Below are 12,196 nucleotides of genomic sequence, written 5' to 3'. Positions count from 1 at the left end.
AACACAAACAAAGCAAACTCATTAAGACAAGCAAAGTGTTCATTCACTCTTGACTCCCATTTGTAAAGGAAGTGATGTAATAAGCCTCGTCCACAACAAAGATGTGCCCATTGGAAACTAAGGCAAGGAAAGATGGAGGAAGAGCACAGTGGGAATTGGAGACGCTTGGGGAGCTTTTAAAAAATCCGATGCAGTAGATCAGAGGTGGGACCCAGGAGTTTGCATTTTTATTGTGCACCCCAGGTGGTTCTGAGATTGGTGTAGAGGAGAAAGCAGGAACCTACAATCTGACAACTGGGGTCTGAACCCCAGCTCCACCACTTCCCAGCTGTGGGACTTTGGGCAAGTTACACAACCTCTCTGAGCTTGTTTCTACCTCCTCAAAAAATGGGGATAAAATCCCACCTACCTTGATGGCTGTTGCAAAAATTAAGAGATAACTGATGTAGGTAAAGCACCTGGCACAGTGGAGATGCTTGTTAAGATTATTCAATCCCTCTGCAATTCAGTTCTCATTTCTGTAAAGTGGACCTAAAAATAGTAACTCACCAGTAACTTGTAAGTAATCTGGATGACAGTTAGGAAAGTTAAATGAGTCAATCCCTGTGACGTGCTTAGAGCAGGACTTGGCTCATATTAACTGCTTAATTAGTATCAGTTACTGTTATTGTATTATTATTACTATTATTATTAAAATGTTTTAACTAGATCCAGTCAAATAACAACCTCCTACTTCATAGCAACAGATATTCCCTTAAGCACAAGGGCCGTCCAGTCTCCCCTAGTGCTATGACTGGGGCTGCTGTTTACTCTATAATCTTAATGGTAAGCCAGCATAGCCACTGTTTCCCGCAGGAGTAAACCCTTGTCTGTCTGCCATGACAGCCACTCCCAGAAACACTGCACATTTATGCAGAATGAACATCAAAACAGGCCTCTTCCAGGAATGAGACAGGAAATTATTTTAATCACACCAAATAAACCTGCAAGAACACCAGCACCTGAAAGATACTCAGGTGTCACCATGCAACCTGGTACTGTGATCGCAAGCAGCAAGGGCCACCCAGGCCGGTTATTTCAGAGTAATAACATGCACCTGTGTTTGAGCACCTAGTGTGCCAGGTGCTCTGCTGGGGGCTTTCCAGCCCTCACCGCATTTGAACCTTATGAATCTGTGCCTGGGGGTATCATTATTACCCCAATTTAACACAGGGAATACGAGACTCAGAGAGGTGAAGTAAACTAACCCATGGGTAGACAGTCAGTCACCAGCAGAGTAAGATTCAAACACAGGCCTCAGATCCACATGCCTTTGGACACACTAGAGGGATTTTAGAATTGATACTAACCCCCCACCACATACATACATTGAGGGTCCCCAGGATGCATAAATGCAAGCCAGCATTAGGCTCTTTGGTGGCTTATAAACTTTTAAATGGAAACAAAAAAAAGTATACTACTCACAATTCCAAAACAATATAATAATCTTCTGCATCAAAAAAGTCTTTAATCTTGATGATACAAGGCTAAAAGGGAAAAAAGAGGAAAAGTAGTGAGAAGCTCCCCAAGAGGAAAACCACAAGAGCAGAACTCAGGACATCCACCCAAGGGGTCAAGGAGGCCCAGACCAGGCCTCCGGCCCCCTGCCTCGGTACACTCTGAATTCCACGCACGGGGCAAGGCAGAACACAACATAGCTGGCTCCTGAGTGAGAAAATACAAGAAACTCTCCACCACACCAAGCTGGTAAGAGAGCAGTTCACGCTTTGTATACAAGGCTGGTGCCACAGAAGGGAGGCCAGTCTCCTCCCAGCCTTCCTCCTAGCCTTCCTCCTCACTGACCCCCGAGCACAGGGACTCAAGGACACCTAAGGAACCTGGGAGCCTAGCAGGTAGCATGAATAAAGGGAGCGGGCCAGGTGGGGAGCCCAGCCATGCTGCCAGACAGCAGGGCTATTCAGCTCCAAGCAACTGGCACCACAGGGGACCCCATGTGACAAGATCCTCCATTTTCCAAGAGAAGAGGGAAATTCCAGTTTCATACGAACTCTACAGCACATCTGTGGGGTGGAGGAGAGAGACACACACACACACCTTTGGCTCATAGTTTGTGACCTCTGATCAATGCTGGGTGCATTTGCTGAAGAACAACAGAGGACAGTATTGTACAGTTTAAAATGCATATTTAATAGCATGATTTTATACTTGGAAAACACACCTATTGTTTTAATAGTACAAATGACTGACAGTAAAGCTAATGGTAGGGGTAGAAAAACGATGTGGTGAGTATCTATTAGGGACATACACTCCCACCCAGCAGAGAAGAGGATTGTGGTTACGTCAGAATTAAAGGGAAGGGCTTCCCTGGTGGCGCAGTGGTTAAGAATCCACCTTCTCATGCAGGCGACATGGATTCAAGCCCTGGTCCGGGAAGATCCCACATTCCGTGGAGCAACTAAGCCCATGCGCCACAACTGCTGAGCCTGCGCTCTAGAGCCTGCGAACCACAACTACTGAAGCCCGTGCGCCTAGAGCCCATGCTCCTCAGAAAGAGAAGCCACCGCAATGAGAAGCCCGCGCACCGCAACGAAGAGTAGCCCCCACTCGCCACAACTAGAGAAAGCCCGCGCGCAGCAACGAAGACCCAACGTGGCCAAAAATAAATAAATAAATTTATATAAAAAAAAAGAAGAAGAATTAAGGAGAAGAGAGCTGTAAGATTTTTACTTATTTATTTATTTATTTTTGGCCACGACCTGCAGCATGTGGGATCTTAGTTCCCCGACCAGGGATCAAACCCGTGCCCCCTGCATTGGCAGCGCAGAGTCTTAACCACTGGACCGCCAGGGAAGTCCCATAAGACTTTTAGATTTTAGATTAAAAAGAATAGCAAAACCCGCCAGAGTGATCTTGCTACAAGGCAAATTTCATCACTTCCATCGCTGATTAAAATCCTCCAAGTAGGGACTTCCCTGGTGGTCCAGTGGTAAAGAATCCACCTTACAATGGCAGGGGACACAGGTTCGATCCCTGGTTGGGGAACTAAGATCTCACATACTGCGGGGCAACTAAGCCCGCACGTCCCAACTACTGAGCTCAAGCACCTCAACTAGAGAGCCTACGTGCCGCAAACTAGAGCCCATGCGCCGGAATGAAAGATCCCACATACCTCAGCGAAGATCCCGCGTGCCGCAACTAAGACCTGATGCAGCCAAACATAAATTAAATAAATAAATAATAAATAAATCTTAAAGAAAAAAATCCTCCAAGTGGTACCTCCCCATGATGAACTGTTAGACAGCGGTGAATGAATGCCCCACAGCCTCCCCAGCACGATGGACCTTAGAAATACAATGCCGAGTGGAAAAGGCAAGTCTCGACAGACTTCAAAGAGTATGAGGTAGATTTATTTGTATGGGCAAAGTTTTCGTTGTTAAATTAATGGTGAGTTCAAAGGTGTTCACTTTATTGGTTTGCTTTATAATTTACACTTATTTTACATGTGTCAAATATTATATAATTTTAAATTATTTAAAGGAAGGAAGGGAGAAGAGTGAGGAGGAGGGAAGGAAGGGAGGAAGACAAGAAAAAAGAAATCCTTTAGCCCCTTGCTGCCTAGAGGCTAAATTCCAACTTCTCAGCAGGGATTAGCAAGCCTTTCAAGACCCAGCCTCGTCCTGTCACCACCCACCACCCCAGCCTCATCTCCTGCGGCTAGTCCCAGACATCCTCCTTTCCAGGCCACAAAACTCCCGGCCCGCCTCAGATTCTCTCCCTGTGTCACACTTTTGCTCACACTACCCTCCAGGCCTGGTGATCCAGCCTTCTGGGCACACTTGGTTGGCCTCAGGCATCAAGCCCCAGCTCAAATGTCCCCCTTGGAATTGAGATCCACACTTCCTGCAGTGGCTCTAATCTCTGTTGTCCCACAAGGAAACTGACACCCACCACAAGTCTCCTTTCACCAGGCACTGCATGGGCTGAGTCAAGTCTTATTTATCTTTCTAAGACCAACACTCAGCAGAGCAGCTGGCACACAGGAGACACCCATATGCTGCCCAGATTAATACCATCAACATCAATAACAGACACACCACCCACTGAGGGTGAGCCCTGCCAGCCACATTTTGGTCATGGACTAAACAGCCATGGGGTCAGGCTGAGAGCAAACCATTTCCACCTCTCCTTACCTATGATCTTATCATAGTATACTTGGCTCTGCATGACCGTTTGTTATTGTCACAATAATGGAAACACTGAATATGCACTGTAGTATTACATTAAGAGGAACAGAAAGGAAAGGAGAGCTGAAATTCTCATATAACAGGAAGGCAAAGAGCTATTATCATTAATAAACCAAGAGAGAGCAGTTTATGTGTATTATGTAGAAATACAGAGGTAAATTCTTTAAAAATCACCCCGATGTTCATTGCAGCACTATTTACAATAGCCAGGACATGGAAGCAACCTAAATGTCCATCGACAGAGGAATGGATAAAGAAGATGTGGTACATATATATACAATGGAATATTACCCAGCCATAAAAAAGGAACGAAATAGTGCCATTTGCAGAGATGTGGATGGACCTAGAGACTGTCATACAGAGTGAAGTAAGTCAGAAAGAGAAACACAAATACCGTATAATATTGCTTATATGTGAAATCTAGAAAAATGGTACAGGTGAACTTATTTGCAAAACAGAAATAGACTCACAGATGTAGAGAACAAACTTATGGTTACCAAGGGGGGAAGGGGAGGGTGGGATGAATTGGGACTGACATACATACACTATTATGTATGACATAACTAATGAGAAACTACTGTAGAGCACAGGGAACTCTACTTAATGCTCTGTGGTGACCTAAATGGAAAGGAAATCTAAAAAAGAGTGGATATATGTATACGTATAACTGATTCACTTTGCTGCACAGCAGAAACTAACAACATTGTAAAGCAACTATACTTCAATAAAAATTAATTTTTAAAAAATTCTTTAAAGAAAAGCTGAAAGAGTTTTAAAATGCAGGGAGGGAGATGCATGTGATATTTTGATAAAATGAAAAGCAGAAGAAAAGACACACACATGGAAAAGGAATAGGAGATGAGAGGAAGGAATGCAAACTGCTTGGTCTGCTTGGCTTCATCACTGGCAGTGCCCTTCTGGGAATGGGTGGGGCTGGGAGCTGACAGAGCAAGAACAGGCCCCCACTAGACGGAGCCAGCACGGGCTGTCTCCAGTCCCCACTATCTCCAGGGCCATGGGCTGCAGCTGTCATAGCTGAAAGTCTCTCTCAGAAACCAGAAGCCACCAACCCAGACCCTCCACTTAGGTCCTACAGGGCAAAGGGTAGGGAATTACAGATCACTGTCATTCCCCTAGTGTGTTCCCTGTGCTGAAACCTTTAGGAGCACATCTCATTCAAGTCTCACACTGACCTTTGAGGTAAGTATCCTACTGTTTCCACTGTACAGATGAGGGAATAGAGGCTCTGCAAAGTGAAATGACATGCTCAGAGCAAGGATGGGAACCCAGGTCTGTCTTCCCACTAGACTGAAGCCACATAAGAGGAGGGATGACCAAGTCCATCTGTGCTCACTGCCCGGAGCCTAGAAAACAGGCTGGCACAACAAACATTTGACAATTGATAAATCAACACCGGACTCCAAAGGCCAGGGTCTACTGGACTCTGCTAGGCTCTACTCATTGTCCCAAAACATCAAAATGCACTCATGAGCCCATCTTTAATTCCCATGGGCTTCCAAGTGCCCCTGTAAATTGCCAACAAATACCCCAAACATTGTCCCCAAACATCAAAATGCACTCATGAGCCCATCTTTGTCCCCAAAGATGTCCCCAAACATCAAAATGCACTCATGAGCCCATCTTTAATTCCCAAGGGCTTCCAAGTGCCCCTGTAAATTGCCAACAAATACCTCCAAGGATCTTTTTTAGGGTTTTAAATTCCTCTCCTCTGCAGCAGACATTGGATTTGTATAAATGTTATGCTTGGGGATCTTCTGACATCAGAGAAAATTCTCTGAGGATTCTAAGTGTTTATCTTTGGGGGATGTTTGAAGCAACACCACCCCAGAAAATTAGAGGGCTCCTCTCTTTAACGAGATTCCAGATCCCATGGAAAAAGGAAGCGAATGCAGGGAAGAGGAAGAAGTTGCAAGGGCATTAGAAGAAAGTCAAGCAGGAAGGTCAGCCACTCACATTCTTATGGGTTTTCGGATCCACCACGAGTTCTAAAGGAACCTATTGAATTATTGTGTCCCTGTGATGTTGTTCTTAGTTTCTATTTGCTGTTAGGACGGTCTGAGCAGGTCAGAGCAGGGAGAAGAAACCTTTTGTTGTTTGGAGGTTAAGAACCAGAATCAGACAATCCTTAGCTGGACAGACTGGAGGTTTCATTTCAAGTTTAACTCCAGTGCCTACCTAGCTCAGGACTGCATGGGGGCCCATGAATTAATGACAAAACAGAAAGAATAAAAAGGAAGATGGGATCAGTCCCACTAGTCCAACTTTCTCTTCTCACATCTTTAGATTCTTTCCATTGAGACAAGGTCATCACTGCACAAAAAAGACAAGAACTATTTACACTCAATGAGGCCACAGGCACCGTTTAATCATCCAGGATGTTGTCATACTTACTGGATACTCTTGGATTTATTTGATTTATTCCAACTGAGGTGAATGGAAATCGGCACCATCAAGAGGTATTTAGAGGTGTGAAAATTTCAGGTATAATTAAACCAAATGTACCAAATGAGCATTGTCTCCACAAACATAATCAGTTGATCAAGCACCCATAAGACATTATATTTAGGAGACTTACTGTGTCTTTCGGTCCAGAACTAACTCAGTGGAAATATCACATAATTATTTAATCATAAAAATCTTTATAAAGTATTGTCTTTTCACGGGAAGGGGGAAGGGTAAGCTGGGATGAACTAAGAGAGTGGCATTGACATATATACACTACCAAATGTAAAACAGATAGCTAGTGGGAAGCAGCCGCATCACACAGGGAGATCAGCTCCATGCTTTGTGACCACCTAGAGGGGTGGGATAGGGAGGGTGGGAGGGAGATGCAACAGGGAGGGGATATGGGGATATATGTATATGTATAGCTGATTCACTTTGTTATACAGCAGTAACTAACACAACATTGTAAAACAATTATACTCCGATAAAGATGTTAAAAAAAAAAAAAAGTATTGTCCTTTCAAAATTTCAGGGTAAAGCTCTTCCCAGCTAAATGATAGCTAAACACATGTATGCATGCATACACACACGAACACACACGTACACACACACAATTAAGGAACCCAGGTTAATACTAGCTTTATTACACTGAAGTGCTTTGCACTCTCCCCATATTTTGACATAAATGAATTTAAGTATGGGTCATTTTTTACAGCAGTACTTACATGATTTAGTTTTTTCAAAATCTCTATTTCTGTTTCAACATTGAGTGCTGGATCCTTTGAAAAAAAAAATAACATTAGAGTTTATTAGTAATAATAATAACCAATATTCAGAAAATATTTACAGTTCAATTTAGCTGAGTAAAGGCTGCCTGGACTTCCCTGGTGGCGCAGTGGTTAAGAATCTGCCTGCTGGGGCTTCCCTGGTGGCACAGTGGTTAAGAATCCACCTGTCAATGCAGGGGACACAGCTTCGAGCCCTGGTCCGGGAAGATCCCACATGCTGCAGAGCAACTAAGCCCGTGCGCCACAACTACTGAGCCTGCACTCTAGAGCCCGAGAGCCACAACTACTGAAGCTCTCGTGCCTAGAGCCCGTGCTCTGCAACAAGAAAAGCCACCACAATGAGAAGCCCGCGCACCACAACGAAGAGTAGCCCCCACTCACCACAACTAGAGAAAGCCCGCGCACAGCAACAAAGACCCAATACAGCCAAAAATAAAAACAAATAAATAAATTTATTAAAAAAAAAAAAAAAAAGAATCTGCCTGCCAATGCAGGGGACATGGGTTCGAGCCCTGGTCCAGGAAGATCCCACATGCCACAGAGCAACTAAGCCCATGCGCCACAACTACTGAGCCTGTGTTCTAGAGCCCGTGAGCCACAACTACTGAGCCTGCATGCCACAACTACTGAAGCCCGCCTGCCTAGAGCCCATGCTCCTCAACAGGAGAAGCCATCGCAATGAGAAGCCCATGCACCACAACAAAGAGTAGCCCTCGCGCAGCAACGAAGACCCAACGTAGGCAAAACTTAATTAATTAATTAATTGATTAATTTAAAAAAAAAAAGGCTGCCTGAGTTCCAAAGTCAGCACTATTCATACAGAGAAATCAAGGTGCAGAGGTGGATGAATTACACAACTCACCTAAAATCACCCTACAAAATGCTTGGCAAATAGTAAGCATTCAATAATGACCAGGCTCTATGCCAAGCTCTTTATTTAGAAGGGTCATCTCACATAAGCCTCATAATCCAAGTGAACTGGGTTCTAAAAGTATCCCCGTTTCACAGATGGAACAACTGAGGCTCAGAGAAAGGAAGCCACTTGCTGCAGTTCCCACAGCCAGAAACAAAGTGTGTTTCCACTGTTCTCACACTGCCCTGGTAAGCTCTGCTTGTCTCATCGACTGTGGAATTGTTTACATTCATAAAAATGATACAACAAACAAAAACCACAGACAAGAAGGTATTCAATTAAAATGTGTAAAGAAAACGCCAAGTCACATTTCTAATAATAGAGCAGACCCAGGTTCCAATTTCAAGTACAAGCTGAGATATTTACTGAGACTCTAACGAGAGTAGGCTTCAGGGTAGCGAAGTTGCTCTCCGTTACAATTCCAAAAGGATGACTCGAGTTACTCAACCTCACGGGCTACACCCTCCACAAGCAAAGAGGATATAGAATTACATATTTATGTAAAATGGACTTCAGCGAAGAAACCCAGATGTTTAATTTTAAAAACCTGCCTCTTCCTGTAAGCCGGTAAACTTATTACCAAATCCGGGTGTACTCTGATGATGGAGAGGTCTAAAGAGTCCGATAGGATTTGAAAGATGAAATTAAGAAGTAAAATTGTGCTCCAAGTCATTAAGAATCTGGTAGGTTATTTTCTTCCCCCCAAAATGGGAAACAAATCCAGAATCACAGGGGAAAGATCTATAACAATGTGAACACTGAAAGGAAATTCCTCTCGCTGTGTGAGAATGGCATTGTCTAAGGAGAAAAAAAAAAGAAATTGATCTTTAAAGAATGTTAGAGTATAATAGCCAGAAACAGCTGGCCACAAAGGAAAACGTGATTAGAGGCTATGTTTTACATTACTTTGTTGGGTCATGTGTTGAAAGACAAATACACTTGGCCACTTCAGCAACGCATAAGCGTGTATTACAAAAAATGTAATAAAATGAATGGTTACCATATAAAGAGACTTTTAAAATAATTTAAGATTTTTAAAAATCTATAAACATGAAGGTATTCATTGCCACGTTATCAGGAAGAGCAAAGAATTAGAAATTACCTAAATGACCTAACTTATCTAAATGATCAACCAGAGAAATAGTTGAATAAATTATGATAAAATTGGTGAGACAGAGACTCGATCATCAAAAAGGATACATTAGGGAAAAGTACATGTACTAATGCTTATGTGAAAAAGCAAAATGCAAAATTGTATACACAATATGATCTCAACCATCTAGAAACAGAAATTCATAGGAACAAAGACTAGAAGGAAGGAGAAAACTGAAAACAGCTGTGGGGTTACAGTGGTGTGGATACGGCTGGATTTTTTTTTTTTTTCCTAATTTCCTTTCATTTATTGTAAAAACAGTCTTGTAACAACTTGGAAGGGGAAAAAAAAGCAAAAACAAGTTCCTGCTATGTGTATTATAATGTATAACCAAATATTTTTGGAACCAAATTATCTATAAGTAAGTGTTTAGATTAGTACAATATACTCAAAAATTTTCAATGTTCTTTGATACAAATTCTGAGCAATAAATCCTTCCTGACATTGAAAATCACCACCCTAAAATTATTTGGGGAAGGTAAGAAGTGTTAAGAATGACCAAACAACCACAAACAACGGTACTTACTGCCTCTCTCTCGGAGCCAATAGCAAACTTCCTTTTGCTGATGATCTTTATGGCCACTTTCTTACACGTCTTCCTCTCGAAAGCTAGCTTCACCTCACCACAGGCGCCACTACAGGGAAAAACACAGAAAGTGACTGACTGTCAAAATGTTTTTAATCCTGAGACCCACCACTCCTGAACTGGCCTCAACCACTTTGAGTTAAAGACAGCCCACTGTCTCTGTTTTCAGAAACCTCACCAGTGTAAAATGTCAAAGGCATAAGTGAATAGGGACCATCCAGCAACACTGACTCAGCTCCAAATGCCACTTTTTGAGCTGAGTGATATAGACTTAGGTCTTGCTGTCACCCCAGATTGTGAAACTCTCAGAAAGACACTAAGAACAAATCAGAGAGAAATGATTTATCCCAGGGGCCAGAGAAAGACCAAATACAACCAAGTCCAAGTTAAAAATGAGTGCCTGAAACAAGTAATAGTAAACAGCAACTGCAAATGAATTACTTTCACTGATCCATTTCTCTTATTTCTTATCCTGTCTTCAAAGGAAGCGCGTAAGCAGTTGATGCCATGAATTGCACCCGAAATAAAATCACAATACATAAGAAACCAAAAGTGCACCATGAATCTGCTTGCAGCAAGCTCTTGAAGATTTGCAATTAATTGGGATGCTAAAATGGAGGAGGACTGCTACCCAGGATGACACCCAGTACAGTTAATCAAGCATCAGTCACCCATTACCTGCCGCAAGTAGACTTTTCTAACCACTGTGGGTTGGGGGATGGGGTGAGGGCGTTGCCAAGACATCTTCTTTACTGTGTATTGTGTATATACATAACATAAAATTTGCCATTGTAATCATTTTTTTTGTCAATCCTATTAACATTTTATTATCAAAAATCGCATTTTATTTTTTTTGTTTTTGTTTTGTGGGTTTTTTTTTTTGCTTTATCTTAAAGATTTTTTTTTTTTATTGGCGTATAGTTGCTTTACATGCCATTATAATCATTTTAAAGTGTACAATTCAGTGGCATTAAGTACATCCACAATGTTGTGCAGCCATCACCTCTATCTAGTTCCGGAAATTTTTCATCAGCACAAATGGAAACCCCAAACCCATTAAGTGTTCACTCTCCTTTTTCCCTGCCCCCAGCCCCTGGCAACCTCTAATCTGCTCTCTCTCTATGGATTTGCCTGCTCAGAATATCTCGCATCAGTGGAATCATACACTGTGTGGTCTTTTGTGTCTGACTTCTTTCACTTGGAATGTTTTGAAGGTTCACCCATGCTGTAGCATGTATCAGTATTCCATTCCTTTTTATAGCTAAATAATAGCCCATTTTATGGATATATCACATTTTGTATATCCACTCTTTTGTTGATGGACACTTAGGTTGTTCCCACCTTTTCGCTACTGTGAATAGAGCTGCAGTGAACTGTTCGTGCACAAGTTTTTGTTGAACATCTGTTTTCAATCTGGGGGGTATATACCTAACAAGGGGAATTACTGCATCATATGGTAATTCTGTTTAACTTTTTGAGAAAACATCAAACTATTTCCCACAGTGGCTGCACCATTTTACATTCCCAACAGCAGTGCATAAGGGTGTCAATTTCTCCGCATCCTCACAAACACATGTCACTTTCCGTCTCTTTATTACGGCCATCCTAATGGGTGCGAAGCAGCATCTCATTGTGGTTTTGATTTGCACTTCCCTAATGACTAATGATGCTGAGTATCTTCTCAAGTGGTTTTTGGCCATTTCTATATCTTCTTTGGAGAAATGTCCTTTGCCCATTTTTAAATTGGGTTATCTTCTTGTTGTTGAATTGTAGAAGTTCTTTATTCTAAACACTAGATTCTTATCAGATATATCATTTGCAATATTTTCTCTCATTTTATGGCTTGTGTTTCACTCTCTTGATAGTGTCTTTTGAGGCAAAAGCTTTAAAATTTGACGAAGTCTAATTTTTCTATTTTTTCTTTTGTTGCTTGTGCTTTTGGTGCCATTTAAGAAACCACTGCTGGGACGTCCCTGGTGGCGCAGTGGTTAAGAATCCGCCTGCCAATGCAGAGGACACGGGTTCGAGCCCTGGTCTGGGAAGATC

At 42.4% G+C, this 12,196-nt stretch overlaps 1 protein-coding gene across 4 annotated transcripts in view; it reads right to left on the bottom strand.

Moving 5' to 3' along the window:
• CHEK2 (checkpoint kinase 2) overlaps window positions 1-12,196 on the bottom strand; it is a 41,571-nt gene that overhangs the window by 14,158 nt on the left and 15,217 nt on the right. For 3 of the 4 annotated variants that reach the window (XM_059894791.1, XM_059894790.1, XM_059894793.1), the window contains 4 exons: window positions 10,091-10,199; window positions 7,436-7,489; window positions 3,170-3,202; window positions 1,465-1,526 (listed from right to left, as the gene is read on the bottom strand). In XM_059894791.1, the coding sequence (XP_059750774.1) occupies window positions 1,465-1,526; window positions 3,170-3,202; window positions 7,436-7,489; window positions 10,091-10,199 (258 nt within the window). The remainder of the gene's footprint in view (window positions 1-1,464; window positions 1,527-3,169; window positions 3,203-7,435; window positions 7,490-10,090; window positions 10,200-12,196) is intronic. The other variant, XM_059894792.1, reaches the window with a different exon arrangement.

Source organism: Balaenoptera ricei, chromosome 14 (assembly GCF_028023285.1).
Source record: "Balaenoptera ricei isolate mBalRic1 chromosome 14, mBalRic1.hap2, whole genome shotgun sequence".
Classification (NCBI taxonomy): Eukaryota; Metazoa; Chordata; class Mammalia; order Artiodactyla; family Balaenopteridae; genus Balaenoptera; species Balaenoptera ricei.
This window is presented reverse-complemented; position numbering and strand designations above follow the sequence as displayed.